The sequence below is a fragment of the Zingiber officinale genome, chromosome 2A, assembly GCF_018446385.1.
Source record: "Zingiber officinale cultivar Zhangliang chromosome 2A, Zo_v1.1, whole genome shotgun sequence".
Taxonomy (NCBI): domain Eukaryota; kingdom Viridiplantae; phylum Streptophyta; class Magnoliopsida; order Zingiberales; family Zingiberaceae; genus Zingiber; species Zingiber officinale.
In genome coordinates this window covers 116,078,731-116,095,456 of record NC_055988.1, presented here as the reverse complement: position 1 = coordinate 116,095,456, position 16,726 = coordinate 116,078,731, and the positions used below count along the sequence as shown (strand labels likewise).

The following is a 16,726-nucleotide window of genomic DNA, read 5'->3' as shown; positions in this document are numbered from 1 at the left end:
CCCTTTACTAACTAAACCTAAAATAAATTTACGTTACTATCATTTTTTCTATTCACACTAAAAATAATTTCAAGATTTATTAATAATTCCACAAGCGAAACAATTAGTGATATAGAGTTCGAGACTCAGCTACGACATATTATTATGAATTTTTTTCATCATTAATTTTCTCTGATTATTTTATATAAAAAAAATATAGTTCTCTTTAGTCCCACATCTTAGAATTGACAACACTATGATCAAAGAAACTTATATAAATAGTTTAGGCCGTTAAAAAATATACTTTTCTTAGTTTCTTTTACTAAGATAAGTATAATATTAAATTAAAATAATTTATTGCATAGGGAAGTCCGTTATAGTTTATTGTTGGGATTCGTCTCTAACGTCACCCATGCAACCCATGCATTATTGTACTATTGCATGAGTCTTAGTTCTGAACGTAAGATAACACAAGAAAATTTAAATAATTCAGATTTTAAAAAATCCAAATAATTTATATATTATTATATTACACACCATCACACTAATTTTATATTAAAATTCTATATTTTACATGAACATAAAAGATTATTAATAAATAATCTAAGCGGAAGGACACAGCAAATAAGTCTATGACCAGTGGTTGCAAGCAACTAGAGCTCAACTATGATCGAATCTTTATCTGGGGGATCGGCTCAGTAGGCCGTTGATGCGACGGTTCCACGTGATCGAATCTTTATCCGATGGTTTGGTGCCTGGTTAAGTTGCCAATTGCCTTTCTCCCAAGGCAGAGTCAGTCAGGGGACTCAGGACTTGGTCAGGATTCTACTACGTCATCAAAGAGAAAAAGAATCGTTGCTGTTGACTGGAAAGAGGGCATTCGGATAAATAACTAAAGCTACAGGAGTTAAAAGGTAAACAAAAAATATTCGGCCATGCTGCAAAAACGAAACTATAGGGATCGAAACGAAATTTCCTCTTTTATTATTATTCCTGCTTTTTATTAAAAAAAATATTATTATTCAGCACGCGGCTCGCACGAGTCGAGGGAGGAACGGTAGAGAAGAAGGGCGGATGGAGGCGAGAAAGACGGCGGCACGACGAAGGAGTCGATGCTAACCTACTAACTGACGACAGTTTCACTCGCCTTCTCAGTCCACGACCGCAACTTCCTGCCTTTCTCTTCTCACCTTGGTGCCATATTCCTGGTCTTCTCCTCTTGCATCGTTCCGACTGGGGAGGTTCGATTCCTTCGTCGGATCGCCGAGAAGGGATGAGCTCGGGGATGCAAACGATGCGCGGCTTGGTGGACGAGGCCAAGAATCGGGTCGTCTTGCTGCTCATATGTGTTTTTGGCCTCTCCTATCTCATGTCCTGTAAGTCCTCACATTCTTTTTTCTTCCAGGGAGAATTCTCCATGTATTGCGTTGTCCCTTTTTTTGTATATTGACCATGATTTAGTGAGGTAGGTTGATTGGTGGTGGCATGTTCATCATCGCTCGCGTTATAATTCCCCTAAACTTTCCTTCTTTAAGCAACTCCATGAATTGGGTTCGATTTTGCTTGGAAACTTATTCCCGTTCGACTTGGTTGTATCGATCATGTTAGATCTTTCGAGTTCTGTAGAATCGTTATTGAACTCCAGAATGTAACTTGACTTTACTCTTTGTGTTTTAGATGCATTTCAATGATTTTTGGCAACTACCCCTGATCTAACACTGCAATTGCATCTATAATCTAATATATTCAGGTTGTTAAGATCCTGATTGTTTGCCTGATACGTTATGAGTTGTGCTAAATTGGCAAATAATTATTCCTAGTGGCTGTGTATTAGATGTTCAAATTATCTCCATGTTATGTCAATGTGGTGGTTTATGAAGTAGTTTTCAGTGAACAAAAAAAAATCTATTCTGCTTTAGGGAATGCTAATTAGCTACCAAGTTCTGGCTAGTCGGTGGAAGAAAATGAGTGTGAGCATTAACATGGATAACACACAACCTAGTAGTAGTTAAATACTTAGTTGAGTTTTGACTAGTTTTGCTGTGTTAAAATGGTCAAACAAAGTGAATATTGTAGTGTGAATTAACACTACAAATGTCCAATGGCCTTGCATGTAAATATGACAAATATGAATTAACACTCCGTATCATTACAACTAGTTACAAACTATAAGCATAATTTATTCCTTTGAATTTCTTTACTAGTTCTGAATGGTAGATAGTTGTGGAAAACTAATAAACATATTATTGTTTTTGTCATAGATTTATCCACACAAAATCTCTTAGTTTGAACAATGTCCTTCACATCAGTCATCTTGTTTTCATCCAATAAGTTAGTTTTAACCAATTTACTGCTATGGCTGGAAATATTTTCTTTTTAATAATGAGATGGACATTTCTTGGTAACGTGAACTATCACATCCAGCATATGTGTAGCTTGTTTTCATTTCCTTTTATTTAATACCCCTTTGATATGTTTGGTTTCATCAGTTTGGCATATTTAAGTATCAAACCTGTTTTGTATACTTTTCAGTAACCAGCTCTTCAGTTTGGGTTAACTTGCCAGCTGCTGCTGTTGTGATCATTTTTTCTCTTTATTTATCACATGAACTTGATATCCGAAGAAAGCCTACACCGAATAAAATTTCAATTGTCAGCAAATCTCCTCAAAGCATACCTGTCGAACTACTCAAGTTTCCAATTGGGAAATCAGACTGGAGAAAGAAGGTGAATTCGCCCATAGTTGAAGTAGCAATAGAGCAATTCACAAGACACCTAGTTTCAGAGTGGGTGATTGATCTTTGGTACTCACGTATAACACCTGACAGAAATGGTCCAGAAGAATTAGTTGAAATCATCACTAGGGTCATTGGAGAAATTTCTTGCCGGGCAAGAGATGTAAATCTTATTGATCTTTTGACCAGGTATAGATTAACATTTGCAATATGCTTACCAAATCTTTATTATCATATCTAAGTATGGTTTTAGTATTTCAGGGATGTTGTCAATCTACTTCGTGACCATTTGGAGCTTTACCGTTATAGCCAGTCTAAGATTGGGAGGCAGGAAAATAAGAATATGCCATTTGACCAGCGAGATATACAAATTAAATTAGTTCTAGCTGCTGACAATAAATTACATCCAGCATTATTCTCTGCAGAAGCTGAGCACAAGGTTGTATGTAATCTAAAAATGCTTTTGGTATTTTTCTTTAACGAGAAATAAATTTGTAATATTCAACTTTTATATTCATATAGATCTCTGAGTCCCTTAAAAAGTTTGACCACCATGCAAAGCTGGCATTGACTATTGATGGCAGTGAAAATTATTTTATCTTGTTGCTTATTAGCATTCGTTAGCACCCCAAATTCTGATGCTTGCACTTGTTCTGGTTTTAGCCAACTTTCTTTCAGATATTAATTTGTTTAACTGATCAAAGTTAGACTTTGTCAAATTTTTCCATGCACTTCTTCAGTTTCTGATTGCTTGTATAAAGGTGTCTCAGAGTAATTGTGTTGAGTTTGCTGACTTCAGTCCATGGGCAATTAAAAGTTTTTGACCTGTCTTAATTTTATTAGTTTGAGATATCAAACCAAGCTTTACTCCTCTCTATCAATTTGTAGCTACAAGATCTCTGATTCATTTCTGTGCATTCTGTCGGGCTTCACATATTCTGCATACAATTGATCTTTTACCTAGGGAATCATCTATGGTAGTCTCAGTAACAGTGTTAACTCTACTGTATAACAATTAATACCAAACTCATATCATTCTAGTTTCCTCGATCTGTTTCTTTTTCTCTCTGATAAAGCACAGCAGGAGTGTGAACTTAGATATTGGCATCCCATAATACAACATTGCTTTACAAGTTCCTACTTGTCACATCACATTAAATGAGCATCTCATGGTTGGGTTTGTAAGATTCAGGTTCCAACTTATAAAAAGGATTTCTGATCTTTATTTTAGACAGGGTTTGCAATCTTTGTCAGTGTTTTCAAATCTTGGTCAGGGAGTTGAATTGCTCAGCACCCAGGTTGTGGTTTTTCAATTTGAACCAATAAAAAAATTGGTTGAAACAGAGTTATCCAACCATATTAGGAATCAGATTGACCTTCATCCTCTGGTTTAACGAGTTCAACCTGCTTGTTTAAAAACATTGATTTTCTTAGAAGAATCCTTCATTAGTTGTTTTGTAATGATTTTTGATGTTCTTCACCATATTCCAGGTTTTGCAGAATTTGGTTCGTGGAATTATGTTTGTACTTTTCAAGCCAGAAGATTTAAATTGCTTATACTTTCGCCACACAGTTAGAGAGCTTCTTGCTTGTACTGTGATTAGGCCAGTTTTGAACCTAGTTAATCCAAGGTAGTTGCTTGTTTCCTGTATAATCACTTTCATGGCATTCTGGTGAATTAACCTAATAATAGTATGTGGGTTCCATCTGGATGTCAGGTTCATAAATGAAAGGATCGAGTCTTTGGTTTTATCTCGTGCCAATAATATTAATAAGAAATTTGCACCATCAGCTGAAGAAGCACCAATAATCATGCGGAGAGCACATTCAGTACCTTCGGATGATCAAACTTCATGTTCACTGGATCACTCAAGTCCAGGTCTTGAACTTGTACAATTAAAAAATGACAATCAGAAGACTGGTCCACATGAGAGTGGCATAATTAATGGAATGCATTACACTGGGAAGGAAAATGAATCTGGGTCTAAGTTTGGTTTGATTGTCACACCAAGGAATCATAATGATCTTCCTGTTTCTTTAGACTTTGTCCTCGACAAAGCTAAGGATTCTTGGTCAAAAGACACTTTGCTATTGAATTCTCAAGGTATGGATGAGAAGAAACCTGGTGCATATGCAAGTGAGTGGGCACAGATGTTGGACATTCTTTCAAGAAGAAAGACACAAGCTCTTGCACCAGAACATTTGGATGATCTTTGGGCAAAAGGACGAAACTATAAAAAGAAAGAAGCAAGTAAATTAGGAAAATCAGTGGCACAAAGTTCATCTATCACTCATTCTGAGCCAATTGAAAGCAAAATATACATTCGGGACATATCCAAGAAATTCCCCACTTCCTCCCAGCTGGAAAATTTGCCTGAGACAGATTGTAATGACTCTAACCATTCAGATCCATCATTTGAAGAAAGAATAGAAAATACAAACCATGAAGAGACTAAATCAGAAAGTTTAAGTTCCTATACAACTGATGATGAAAGCAGTAGTGTGACAGGTCTTGGTTCTCCAGGTACAAAAGTATGGGAAAGCAAAAACAAGAAGGATTCTGTTTCTTCAAGTATACGGCATCCTCTTGAAGCAACTGAAACTCATGGAGCAAAGAGAAGTGGTAAAGTTCATATTCATCATCGTCGGACATCAAGAACATTGTCAGTAAGAAAAAGATCTAGGTCAAGCAATCAAAAGGCCCCACTGTGGCAGGAGGTTGCAAGAACATCATTTTTGTTGGCTGATGGGCATGACATACTCAAGGACTCAAAAAATGATACTAGAACACTTGAATTAACTGACAACTCAGACACAGAAGCTAGGGGTAGAATCAATAATGGGGCTACAGCTTTGTCTTCTGTTTCAACTGAGTCTTCTCATTCGTCTATGAAGTCTCATGATATCCTTGTTTTGGCCGATACATTTTTGAAGTTGAGATGCGAGGTACTTCCAATATATTTGTAGGAATTAACATATTTTTGTTCATAATTTTATTTGTTTCACTGTATGCAGTGTGCTAAGGCATGCATTCGTACAGGTACTAGGCGCCAATATTGTAAAAAGTGGTTCAGGAACATTTGCTGTCTATTCCATTTCGGTGACCGATGCAAATAACAATAGTTGGTTCATTAAAAGAAGGTTTGATTAATAAGGCTATATGGCATGCAGTTGGAAAATTTTATGAATCTTTTAGTTTGGTTTTCCTATGTGGTTATTGTGACTCTTTTCTTCTTTATCTTCTTCCTTCTATGTTTTATTCTTCTGTTTTCTTTTGGTTTTCTCATTAGGTACCGCCATTTTGAGGAGCTACATCGACATCTAAAAGAGTTTCCAGAGTATAACTTACATTTGCCACCCAAGCATTTTCTATCATCTGGGCTGGATCTTCCTGTGGTCCAGGAAAGATGTAAACTTCTTGACATATATTTGAAGGTATCTAATCATTAAACACAGTTGTGAAGTCCTTCTGGCTTGGTTTTATTTACTTCCATTCATCTGATACTCTTTTTCATTTGGGTTGCATTTTGATGCAAAGCTGATCGGTGACTAGATACACCACCTTAACATAGTAGAATTCTTTGTGACTAATGTTTTATGATAGTTGCATTCAAGACAAACACAATCAGTTTGCCTAGACCCATGCTAGGTGAACCTATTTTTAAAATTTTGAAATTGACATCATGATTCCAAGTACTTTGCGACATGTTGCAAGGAAAGTGGCTTACTGTGGTACAACTTCTCTTTTGCACTTTCTTTCATTCTTACAAAGATAATAATGCAATGGCAGAACACCGGGAAGACATGGTGCCTTAATCAATAATCTCACGTCTTAGTTGGCAATTTCACAGGGTTGTGTGCCTCAAAGGTCAATCTCATGAAGAAATGAGATTAAAATTGTATTCATGATTGAGTAAATTAAACAATAGGGCGAGGGGTCTCTTTTTTTTAGGCTTTTACTAATCTAGTCTCATTGAGACTTGTGCAAAACGAACTAGGTGTCCTTGAACTGATAGGATTACAAAAAATTTAGCATTGTATTTTGGATACTCTTAAAATAAAGTAAAGTAATATTTTAGATCAAACCAGTTAATCTCACTGACCAGTTTTATTTTAAATGAATATTTTATTTGAATGACCTAGACTTGTCAATCATTTATAGGTTGGGCAATCTTGTAGCCGAAATTGATATAGTCTCATAATCAACCCTTAGTAAATGATTCTATTTTAAACTACTGCTGCATCTCTACTTTAAACATAGTTGCTGTTCTTTTGTTCAAATGACCTACCTTTTGTTAATATTGCAAGAAATTAGATTCCTTGCTTGTTGCTACTGTTACTTCATTCTCTCTTTTATTTTGGATACTGGCATCAAATAGTAATTCAATTTCTTAATTAACTGCACCTTTTTCTTCTCTCAGAAGTTACTTCAAATTCCAAGCATATCAGAGTCTATTGATGTTTGGGATTTCCTCAGTATTGATTCACAGGCCAGTTCAAATTTCAGACTCCAATATGATTTTTATCCTGTTATGTCTAATATTAGTTGGATTGATGAAACCCTTGTTGCTATTTCAGACTTACATTTTTACAGATTCTCTCTCCGTCATTCAAACTTTATCAGGTTCTCTTTTAATTTTTCATTTTCTGAATGACTTCGACTGGCATTGTCCTGGTCCTACTCATATCTTGTTTCTGTGACTCAGTTAATCTTGATGATAAGCCACATGAAAAGAGTGCAAAGAGGTTTGAATCAATTGAAAATATTGGTAGTCAGTTCTCTTCTGCTGAGAAAAATTTTGATTCTGAGATCAAAGACAGTTCTAAAGTAATGACTGGTAGTTATTCTGAATCTGATGGTTTAAGAATGAGAAAATCACATATGGAGCAAATTCCTGGTCTTAATAGCAGAGACCAGAACAATCCATATCATGACAATTCAGAAAATGATTATGAAAGCAGACTCAGAAATAATACTTCATATTCTGGTAACTCTGACCAGGCAAAAAATGTCTCAATAGCTGAAGTTGAAAATTTGCAAGAGAGCTCTAAAGTTGTAGATACTGATGGGGCATTGAACATTCCTACTGAAGTAAGTTGGAATTAACTCTGTATTATAGTGTACATGTGAATCCCTTCTATGATTTTTTTGTATATATACTGATCAGAAATTCAGAAATGCACACTTGCTGCCTCACTGTGCTTTAACAAAATTTTTAATCAGGTGTCCGCGGAGGTGAATATTTTATTTTGCTCAACATTAAGAAGAAAGATAACACTTAAAGTAAATGATATTTATGTATGAATTACATGGGCAATAAAGTTGTTTGAAAAGACACTTTGAACTTTGCATGTTCATTTGGAAGTGTTTGTGAATGTTTGCTATGTAAGTTTAAATTAGCTAAATCCCCAGTACTTACTTCTATTAATCATAGAAAAGCATTTCATTTTGACTATGGAAATTACCCACTTGCTGTAATTTGATGCTTAAGGTTTAGTTCTTGCTGATGTGGGTTTGTTGATAGCTATTTATTATTGCTATTGACTTTGAAGTTTGATGCTAAATTATATAATATTTTTCGCTCTGAATTATGATAAGCACCCAATTGCAAATTTGTAGCATGAGAGATTACTTGGACTAGTAACATGCCAGTCTTTCGATGTGCTTGTATATGTTTTATCTCTTGCTTTTTGCTAACACCCATTTCACTACTTTTTCCTTTATTTTCCAGAATTTCTAAGACAATGTGCTTTCACATGCACATGCACATGCACATGCACATGCATTTTGCTCATTTAATAGTACTTAGTTTATCATTCTTTATATGGTTTGTTCCTAGTTGTGCTATGAGGTTTGGTACTTCTTTGCAGTTGCTTATTATGATATGCTATCATTTTTAACTCTCATTGCAGTGTGTACCGCCAAATTTGAGTGTTCCCATACTAAATTTAGTAGATGTTATTTTCCAGCTGAAGGATGGTGGTTGGATAAGGTGTGTTTAGATATATTGTCAGTTGAGCATAAAGGTTATTACTTTTGCTACATGATCAAACCTCTCTTCTTGCTTTTATTGACCACATTGTGATGCTTTTCTTGTAGGCGGCAAGCATTTTGGATAGCTAAGCAGCTGTTACAGTTGGGAATGGGTGATGCTTTTGATGACTGGCTTATTGAGAAAATTCAACTTCTTAGAACAGGAGTGGTAATTGCTTCTGCAATCAAGCGTGTTGAGCAGGTACTTCAATCTACTCATTCATGTTAACAACAAAAAGTGTTTTGTTCACTTGTCAATTTAAACTATAGTTGTTTTCTCAACAGATAAAACCATAGGTTTATTGCAAATGATAAGTTGAGCCAATTGCTCAAAATATTTGAATGTTTCTACCCTTGTCCTATACACATACACCATAGTATGACCAAATTTTCTTGATCGGCTGATCTTACACATTTTACCTCAAGAAAACATCATTTTCATCACTGTTGCTATATCCTGATTAGAATTTGTAATTTTTGGCAGGTTCTATGGCCTGACGGGATTTTCATAACTAAGCATCCTAAGCGAAAAGCTACTGCACCCATTTCAACTCCAGGCACTCAGAGCAACCTAAAGAGCAATCCATTGACTTATGAACAACAAGTAGAAGCTGATCGTCGTGCCAAATTTGTGTATGAACTAATAGTAGGTAATATTGGTCCTCAGTTTTTAATTTTAAACTTTTAGCTAATGTGCAATCTCCATTTTGTAAAAAAACAAAAAATTGAGTGTTTGACTGACGTGGTAGAGATCTTAAACCCCATGGCGTTGTTGAGAATGGAAGGTTTATTATTTTTTTTATACCACCAATTGTTCTTGCAAACCATGCACTAATACTCGAGCAACAAAATCTATATACCCACAGCTTACCTTTGTCTTAATTTTCAAACACAAGTTTAATATCAGTGCTTAGCAGTTCGAAGTTAAACTGCTTATTATCTGTATGTTCATCATGTCAACATTTTCCATCTTCTCCCAAAAGGCTTTGACAAGAAAAATTCATCTTTATTGCCTAGTCAATAACATGCATGTAAAAGTTATATACCTCAATTTAATGTGTTTTTGAAGTGTGCTACTATGTTACTACTGGGAGCTAGGTTACATTGTGATAATGCTAGACAGTATCTTTTTTCAACAGAGAAAGCGCCACCTGCTCTTGTTGGTCTTGTTGGCCGAAAGGAATATGAACAGTGTGCGCAGGATATATTTTTCTTCCTTCAGGTACTTGCTTCTAGGGATAAAGTAGAAGAACATGCTTTCACCTACAATCTGACTCAGAATAGTAATACTGAAAATAGTAAAGAAAGGAATTAAGTTGACATGTAATTAAATATTAATGACCATCCATCTTCTCTACAGTCTCCTTTTTGCTTGAAGCACTTTGCGTTTGAACTCCTTGAGCTGTTGCTTTTGTCGACCTTCCCTGAGCTCAGTGAGGTTGTCAGGGAATGCCATGAAGAAAAAGTATCAATTTAGACAAGGCAATCACTAACTTTACTCATCTGAAAACAATCAATCACTCTTTTTGACTGGATCACTTGTGCTTTTGTCGGCCGGTCGGATTGTAAGATGAACTTCATGTCCTACTGTTGGTTTGTCCAGACTGTTGAAGCTTTATATCATGTACATGTGTAAAAGGTTTTGTTTTTGCATAGAGAAGGTGGTTTCTCCATGATTCAGATTGTGCATTATGAGTGATTTGGTATCTTCAATTTGATCCATCATCTGGGTATGATGTGTTGGCTCTTGATTCAGAAGAAGCCAATGGGTTTTAGTCATGGAGAGGAACTGTACAGATTTTTCTTTCTCGTATCTTTCTCTGTACGTGTTTTTTTCTTTTTTGTTATAAAGTTTTTGTAATTTTTGAATTGGTATAGTGAAAGTTCTATTGCCTTCTGAAAGCTCAAATGTAATTTTGGACGATAAATGTACTTGAATAATGGTCACGCATGGATTGTCTTTTTGTCTAAAATGTAACGGAAGCTTGCTCATGTCTCTGCACCTTAATGTCGACCTCACCTGAGCTTGTGGAGATGAGGAGAAAGGTGATATTTTTTGCTCGTGATTCTGTGGAGAAGTGGCTACGCCCATTTCATTCCGAGCAACATTTGAAATACTTTAAGATCCACATATACGGGCTTTTATAATTTGAGCTCCTTGTGTGTGGGCAGCCAGGCAAAGTCGAACACTGATTCAGTTCAAGCTCGGGCAATTAAACTATTTCAATGTACATCCTCAAGTGGGTTTGGTAGCCAAGCCTTGACTCCAAGTTGCACCATACATCTTCCACGACAGGGGAATGAATCATAAACATCCCTCATACCAACTGAATCCTGGTATCTTTTTCAAGTCATTTGAGCAGATCAAACTCAAAACACCATTGACATCACCCCTTCTCCCTGCCGCAATATAAACATCAGCAAGCATTTTGTAAGTTGCCGCATTTTGCGGTTCCAGCTGGTAGAGATGCCTGGCAGCTTCTTCTCCAGTTGCCACATTACCATGCACTCTGCAAGCACTGAGTAAAGCACCCCATAAAACTGCGCAACTCTTGCCTCTTTGCATTGCATTCTTGACTAAACTATATGCGTCAGGGAACCTCGCAGCTCGACATAACATATCGACCATGCAAGTCAAATGTTCAATACCTGGTTCCAAGTTGTAGTCCTCTTTCATACTGTTGAAGAATTCCCAGCCTTTCTGCACTAGACCTACATGGCTGCATGCAGACAAAAGCGAGAGAAAAGTAAAATGGTTTGGCATTACTCCTCTCTCCCTCATCTGCTCAAAATGATCCAACACTTGGTCTAATTTTCCATCCCATGCATAAGCTTGTATCATTGTGCTCCAGGAAACGACATCCTTCTGAATGATGCCATCGAATATCTTACTTGAATCTGTAATGCTTCCACCCTTGGCGTAGGCATTAATAAGGCAGTTAGAAGTTTGCCTATGGATTTCGAATCCTCTTTTGATGATCTGAGAATGTGTTTCAGTGATTTTCTTTAGGATGGGGGTACAACATAAGTCAGAGAGCAAATTAACAAATGTAACATGATCAGGACTGATGCCCCTCCTTTGCATTTCAAGCATGAGATAAAAAACCTTACTGATCGTACCGATCTCACTGCACCCTTTCATCATAGCATTCCATGTAACCACATCTCCTCTTACTTCCTCACATGGATCTAGAAGACTCAATGAAGTATTCAACATACCACACTTGGCGTACATGTAAGCTAGTACGGTAACAATAGATGAGTCTGATACAATTCTGTCGTCATGACTGGTTAAGTAATTGTCTTGTATCAGTTTACCTTCTTTCCAATCACCCAATTCTGCACATGCAAGAATCACATTAATCAAAATAGATCGAGAAGGACAAATATGCGTGTTCATGACCATCCAATTGAACAATGTGAGAGCCTCATCTGGCTTCTTGTGTCGCACATATCCACCAATCATAGTGCTCAATGAGATGGCATCCATATTCTCCATCCTGCTAAACAAACTGCTCGCAGTAATCAAGTTGTTGCAATTCACATACATTTCGAGTAGAGCATTCAACAGAACCAAGCTTGACTCCAAACCGAGTTTAATAGCCAGGATATGTAAGCCCTCTACGTTGTCTGGAGAAGAAGAATAATAGCAACAAACAGGCATCAAACTAATTATAGTAGCTTCGCTAGGGAAAATTCCATGAGTAAGCCTCATGGCTCTGAACAAACTTACAGCCTCCTGGAACAACCCGGCTTTCGAGTACCCAGAAATCATTGCGTTCCAAACAATAACATCTCTCGTAAGCATTCCGTCGAACACCCTGCGTGCCGCATCAATCACCCCGGCTTTGCAGTACATATCAACCAGCGCTGTCGCAACGAGGAGATCAGAATCTAGCCCTCTCAGCCGAGCACGAGCTCCAATTCTACAGCCCAATTCGAACTCGGCTAAATGGGAGCAAGCCGTGAGGACGAGATGAAACGTAACCCTATCGGGATCGCAATGCGGCGGGGGCGAGGCCACCATCTCGTGGTAGATATCCAAGGCCGAACAGGGGCGACCGCGCTTGAGGTATCCCTTGATGAGCGAATTCCATAGGAGGGTCTTCGTCGGCCCCCCTCGTCGGGCATCGTCGAAGACTAATCGTGCGGTCGAGGCGTCGCCGAAGCGGAAATATTTGGAGAGGAGGAGGCTCGAGAGGTAGAGGTTGCGGCGAAATCCGGAGGCGATGATACGTCCGTGGAGGAACCGGAGGCGGCGGCAGGATGCGCAGCGGGTGACGGCGGCAGCAAGAGCTTCTTTAACAGCTTGTGCCCTGTCGGGACGGTAACAGACTCCACCACTAGCAGCGTCATTCCTTCCCAGCAAGGTCATTACATTACAAGAGCTATCTAATTTCAAAGACCTAATCGATTAGAAAATACAACATCCATCAAAATATTAAATCTATTTTCAGAAATTTTACTAATGAAAAAAAAATAAATCAAAAACATATTGCTCGCTTAATCCTCAAGCCCTCTTTTTGGCATCTGCTGAATAAAATACAATGTGCAATATTCCTTTGTCATTTTCATCGATCAACTAGCTAGTTAGCAGGATACCAATACTGATATGTAGTAGTGGGAGAATTGGGAGGATTATACATATCTCCATAGCTAGTACTAGTAGCTAGCTCTGAGCTTTACTACCCCAACTTTGCACCTTTTCTATTTCTTATCATATGGCTGGCGGCATATTCTCTATCTCACCGTCCTCATCCACACATACATTATTGCTATCAGGCATCTTTGATCACCTGGTGACGCACTCCTTCAATTATAAAGTGTTTGTCGACGGATCAATCCTAAATTTGGTATTATCTAGTTTATCAAAAAAAAATTCAATTATATTGTGCTTTCCTTTGTGATAGTTTGAGATTATTCTTAGTTAGCGTTGGACCAGTAGCATATATATATATATATTAATTCGCTTCCGTGGGCAATTAGCTAGCTCAATGGAAGTATATATAAATTGCATCTATACCATCCTTAGCTTCTTGTGAAAAACTATCGATCCGGTCTATATATTTGTGTGGAATAATCTAATACTGACTGCAGATCGAGCCATTGCGCTGAAGAATGAATGGAAGACAACCCTGCAACAAAATTTTTACAGATGTGATCTTGTCGCCCAACTCTGTCTTGCCTGAGTTCTTCGTCAAGAATACTACTATTGCAAGCAAGAGGAGCTCATTGCTTACCAAGTGCGTGCGAGATGTGCTAGAGTTTGCCAAGGAGGACAGCAACAGAGTGGTCTTTGCCCTCAAGGTTGGCCTCGCCATGCTCCTTGTCTCCCTGCTCATCCTAATCCGGGGTCCTTTCGACTTCTTCGGCACCAACATTCTCTGGTCCATCCTCACCGTCGGTGTCATGTTCGAATACACTGTAGGTGCGTACGTTCGTGCTAATTAATTTAATTGAACTAGCTACATCAATCCTTGTGTATTGTATTCTTCACATCATCACCTAATTTTCACCATTAGAAAAATCAAATAACTTGTTTAGGGACAACCTTGTACCGCGGATTCAATCGAGCCATCGGAACTTTGGTGGCCGGAATCTTCGCTATCTTCGTTATTGGATTAACCATCGTTGGTGGTCCTCGAGGCGAGCCTTATGTTATTGCCATCAGCATCTTCCTTGTAGGTAGGTATATAATTGTAATACATGCCCAAATCCGACATGCATCCTGTTCTTTTGCAAATTACATTAATTTTGATTGCAGGAGCCGCCACTTCCTTCGTGAAGCAGTGGCCTTCCTTTGTCACATACGAGTACGGCTTTCGCGTCACCCTCTTCACCTTTTGCCTCATCGTGCTCTCTACGTATCGCTTGGAGAACCCAATCCGGACCGCCATGGAGCGCCTATACTCGATTTCGATAGGTGCGGCTGTCGCCGTCGGTGTCAATGTGCTCGTCTTGCCGGCGTGGGCCGGCGAGCAGCTGCACGACGAGCTTGTGGACGGCTTCTATTCTGTCGCAGAGTCGCTCGAAGGTCGGTCAGTGCGTCGTTGATGCTAGCTAATTTACAAATTAATTTCCTGGACGACCATAATTGATCGATGTATTTTGGATTTTAGAATGTGGGAAGAGGTATTTCAGCGGAGAAGGATTGGAACAGACTACTGGTGTACAGTGCAAGATGGCCAATGAGTTCCCCGCCGATCTTGCGCACTGGAAATGCCGAGCCATGTTGAATTCTTCTGCAAGGATGGACTCTTTGGTAATCAAATCTCTCTTTCCCCTCCTCCCCCTGCTTAGAAGTTAGAATGATCGATCGATCGATCGATCGATCGACAACTTAGAATTCAATTAAATTCTTAGGCGATTTGGGCGAAATGGGAACCGCCGCATGGAAGATTCAGGCACTACTACCACACTTGGTCGGAGTACGTAAAAGTCGCGGCCGTACTCCGGCACTGCGCCTACGAAGTCATGGCGCTTTATGGCTGTTTGAGATCGGAGATTCAGGTTGATTTTTTTTCCCCTTAATTAGTCTGTTTGTAGAGTCGAGCTTATGAATTCTTTTAGTTTTAATTTGATTATTTATGCCAGGCTCCGAGCGACCTTCGAATTACATTCCAGAAGGAGATCCTCGAGGCGGTCGTCGACGCAGCAGAACTCCTCCGAAGCTTAGCAGGTGACATCAGCAATATGAAGCACAGTCCTCAACTGGACCGCCTCAGGTGCGTGCATGTCTCTGGCGACCGCCTGCAGCGTTCCCTTGACCTCCAGTTCCACCTTCTTCTTATCTCCCAAAATTCTGGACCATGCCCGGCTGATACAGTACGACTGGCACAGCCGCGGTGGTCGTACCATGAGGCGATGAGGAAGCAGAACCGGCGGCTCTCTTCATGGCCGTCGAGGGACGTGGACGAGCTGGAGGACGACAGAGGTGAGGGTGGGCCGAGGATGCGGGCGGCAGAAAGCTCGGCGTCGCTTTCGCTCGCTACCTTCGCGCTGTTGCTCGTCGAGTTCGTGGCTCGACTCGACCACCTCGTGGAAGCGGTCGACGAGCTGGCTGCGACCGCTAAGTTTAAGTAGGAGACGTCGTTAATTTGATAGGTGTCCCGCACCCAAATGGGTGGTGGTCGCAGGTGTGGTTTGACATGAGCGCCTGATAATTCACCCAAATTTATTTTTGGCCAGATTTTAAGACCTACTTATTTATTGTGGGTCAAATAAAAAAGATAGATTTTAATAATAGATGTAAAATTCAGCTTAATTCCTCCTCTTCCTCCTCTGGTTCTTAACACTATGTTTGAATGAGATAAACGAACATTCATTAACGAAAGGGAAAATTCATTAACGAAAGAGAAAGAAAAAGAAAGAAAAATAAAATATTTATATTTTCTTTATTTAAAAGGAAGGAAAGATTAATATGTGTTATTGTGTTTGGCCAGATTTTATAATACGTGTCACTTTTATTAAAAATTTAAGCGTTTAAGAATCTAGTACATCTTACATATATTTATTGATTAAAACTTACATGTTCAAGTAATTGTAGCTCATTTGTTAAAGTCGGCATCAACGTTGGCGTTGACATCGAAGTCGGTGTCGACCTCGAAGTCAATGTCAGCGTCGATGTCGATGTCAGCCTCGAAGTCGGCATCGGCATTAGTGTCGAAGTCGACGTCAACATTGGAGTTGGCAATGGCGCCGACAATGACATTGGCGTCGAAGTCGGCATCAACGGAGTGTGAGCGTCGGGCGGTGCGAGTGCTTTTCTTCGCAACGTAAAGTCGGTGTCGACCTCGAAGTCGATGTCAGCGTCAAAGTTGATGTCGACCTCGAAGTCAGCATCGACATCGGTGTCGAAGTCGGCGTCAACATTGGTGTTGGCAATGGCGTCGACAACAACATTGGCGTAGAAGTCGGTGTCAACGGAGTGTGAGCGTCGGGCGGTGTGAGTGTTTTTCGTCGCAACGCAAAGAATACCT

General features: G+C 39.0%; 3 protein-coding genes across 8 annotated transcripts; 2 read left to right on the top strand and 1 right to left on the bottom strand.

Moving 5' to 3' along the window:
* Positions 1 to 999: 999 nt before the first annotated feature.
* Positions 1,000 to 10,420, top strand: LOC122042005. 5 transcript variants are annotated; one of them, XM_042601914.1, is made up of 15 exons: positions 1,000 to 1,355; positions 2,603 to 2,902; positions 2,975 to 3,152; positions 4,205 to 4,344; positions 4,432 to 5,659; positions 5,754 to 5,854; positions 6,004 to 6,148; positions 7,135 to 7,203; positions 7,292 to 7,337; positions 7,420 to 7,805; positions 8,627 to 8,706; positions 8,814 to 8,949; positions 9,232 to 9,393; positions 9,871 to 9,969; positions 10,108 to 10,420. In XM_042601914.1, exons 1-15 carry the CDS (start codon positions 1,324 to 1,326, stop codon positions 10,222 to 10,224), a joined length of 3,219 nt encoding a protein of 1,072 aa, XP_042457848.1. In that variant the 5' UTR covers positions 1,000 to 1,323; the 3' UTR covers positions 10,225 to 10,420. The 5 variants fall into 5 exon arrangements, with proteins under 5 accessions (XP_042457848.1, XP_042457844.1, XP_042457847.1 ...); XM_042601910.1 differs by having other exon boundaries at positions 2,512 to 2,902; positions 7,138 to 7,203; XM_042601913.1 differs by having other exon boundaries at positions 2,512 to 2,902; positions 9,887 to 9,969.
* LOC122042006 (pentatricopeptide repeat-containing protein At5g39350-like) lies at positions 10,286 to 13,520 on the bottom strand. Its single transcript, XM_042601915.1, has one exon. The coding sequence runs from the start codon at positions 13,120 to 13,122 to the stop codon at positions 11,053 to 11,055; it is 2,070 nt and encodes a 689-aa protein (XP_042457849.1). The 5' UTR covers positions 13,123 to 13,520; the 3' UTR covers positions 10,286 to 11,052.
* Positions 12,983 to 16,020, top strand: LOC122042007 (aluminum-activated malate transporter 9-like). Of its 2 annotated transcripts, XM_042601917.1 has the most exons (7): positions 12,983 to 13,117; positions 13,845 to 14,175; positions 14,292 to 14,432; positions 14,512 to 14,781; positions 14,867 to 15,009; positions 15,111 to 15,257; positions 15,342 to 16,020. In XM_042601917.1, exons 2-7 carry the CDS (start codon positions 13,866 to 13,868, stop codon positions 15,828 to 15,830), a joined length of 1,500 nt encoding a protein of 499 aa, XP_042457851.1. In that variant the 5' UTR covers positions 12,983 to 13,117; positions 13,845 to 13,865; the 3' UTR covers positions 15,831 to 16,020. The 2 variants fall into 2 exon arrangements, with proteins under 2 accessions (XP_042457851.1, XP_042457850.1); XM_042601916.1 differs by lacking the exon at positions 12,983 to 13,117 and having other exon boundaries at positions 13,669 to 14,175.
* Positions 16,021 to 16,726: the final 706 nt, after the last annotated feature.

Coding starts and splice junctions, on each gene's coding strand:
- LOC122042005 (XM_042601909.1), top strand. CDS start 1,253: ATGAGCTCGGGGATGCAAACGATGCGCGGCTTGGTGGACGAGGCCAAG. Junction 7,806..8,626: donor CATTGAACATTCCTACTGAA/GTAAGTTGGAAT, acceptor CTCTCATTGCAG/TGTGTACCGCCAAATTTGAG. Junction 8,950..9,231: donor CAATCAAGCGTGTTGAGCAG/GTACTTCAATCT, acceptor AATTTTTGGCAG/GTTCTATGGCCTGACGGGAT.
- LOC122042006 (XM_042601915.1), bottom strand. CDS start 13,122: ATGACCTTGCTGGGAAGGAATGACGCTGCTAGTGGTGGAGTCTGTTAC.
- LOC122042007 (XM_042601917.1), top strand. CDS start 13,866: ATGAATGGAAGACAACCCTGCAACAAAATTTTTACAGATGTGATCTTG. Junction 15,010..15,110: donor CTGCAAGGATGGACTCTTTG/GTAATCAAATCT, acceptor TTAAATTCTTAG/GCGATTTGGGCGAAATGGGA. Junction 15,258..15,341: donor GTTTGAGATCGGAGATTCAG/GTTGATTTTTTT, acceptor TATTTATGCCAG/GCTCCGAGCGACCTTCGAAT.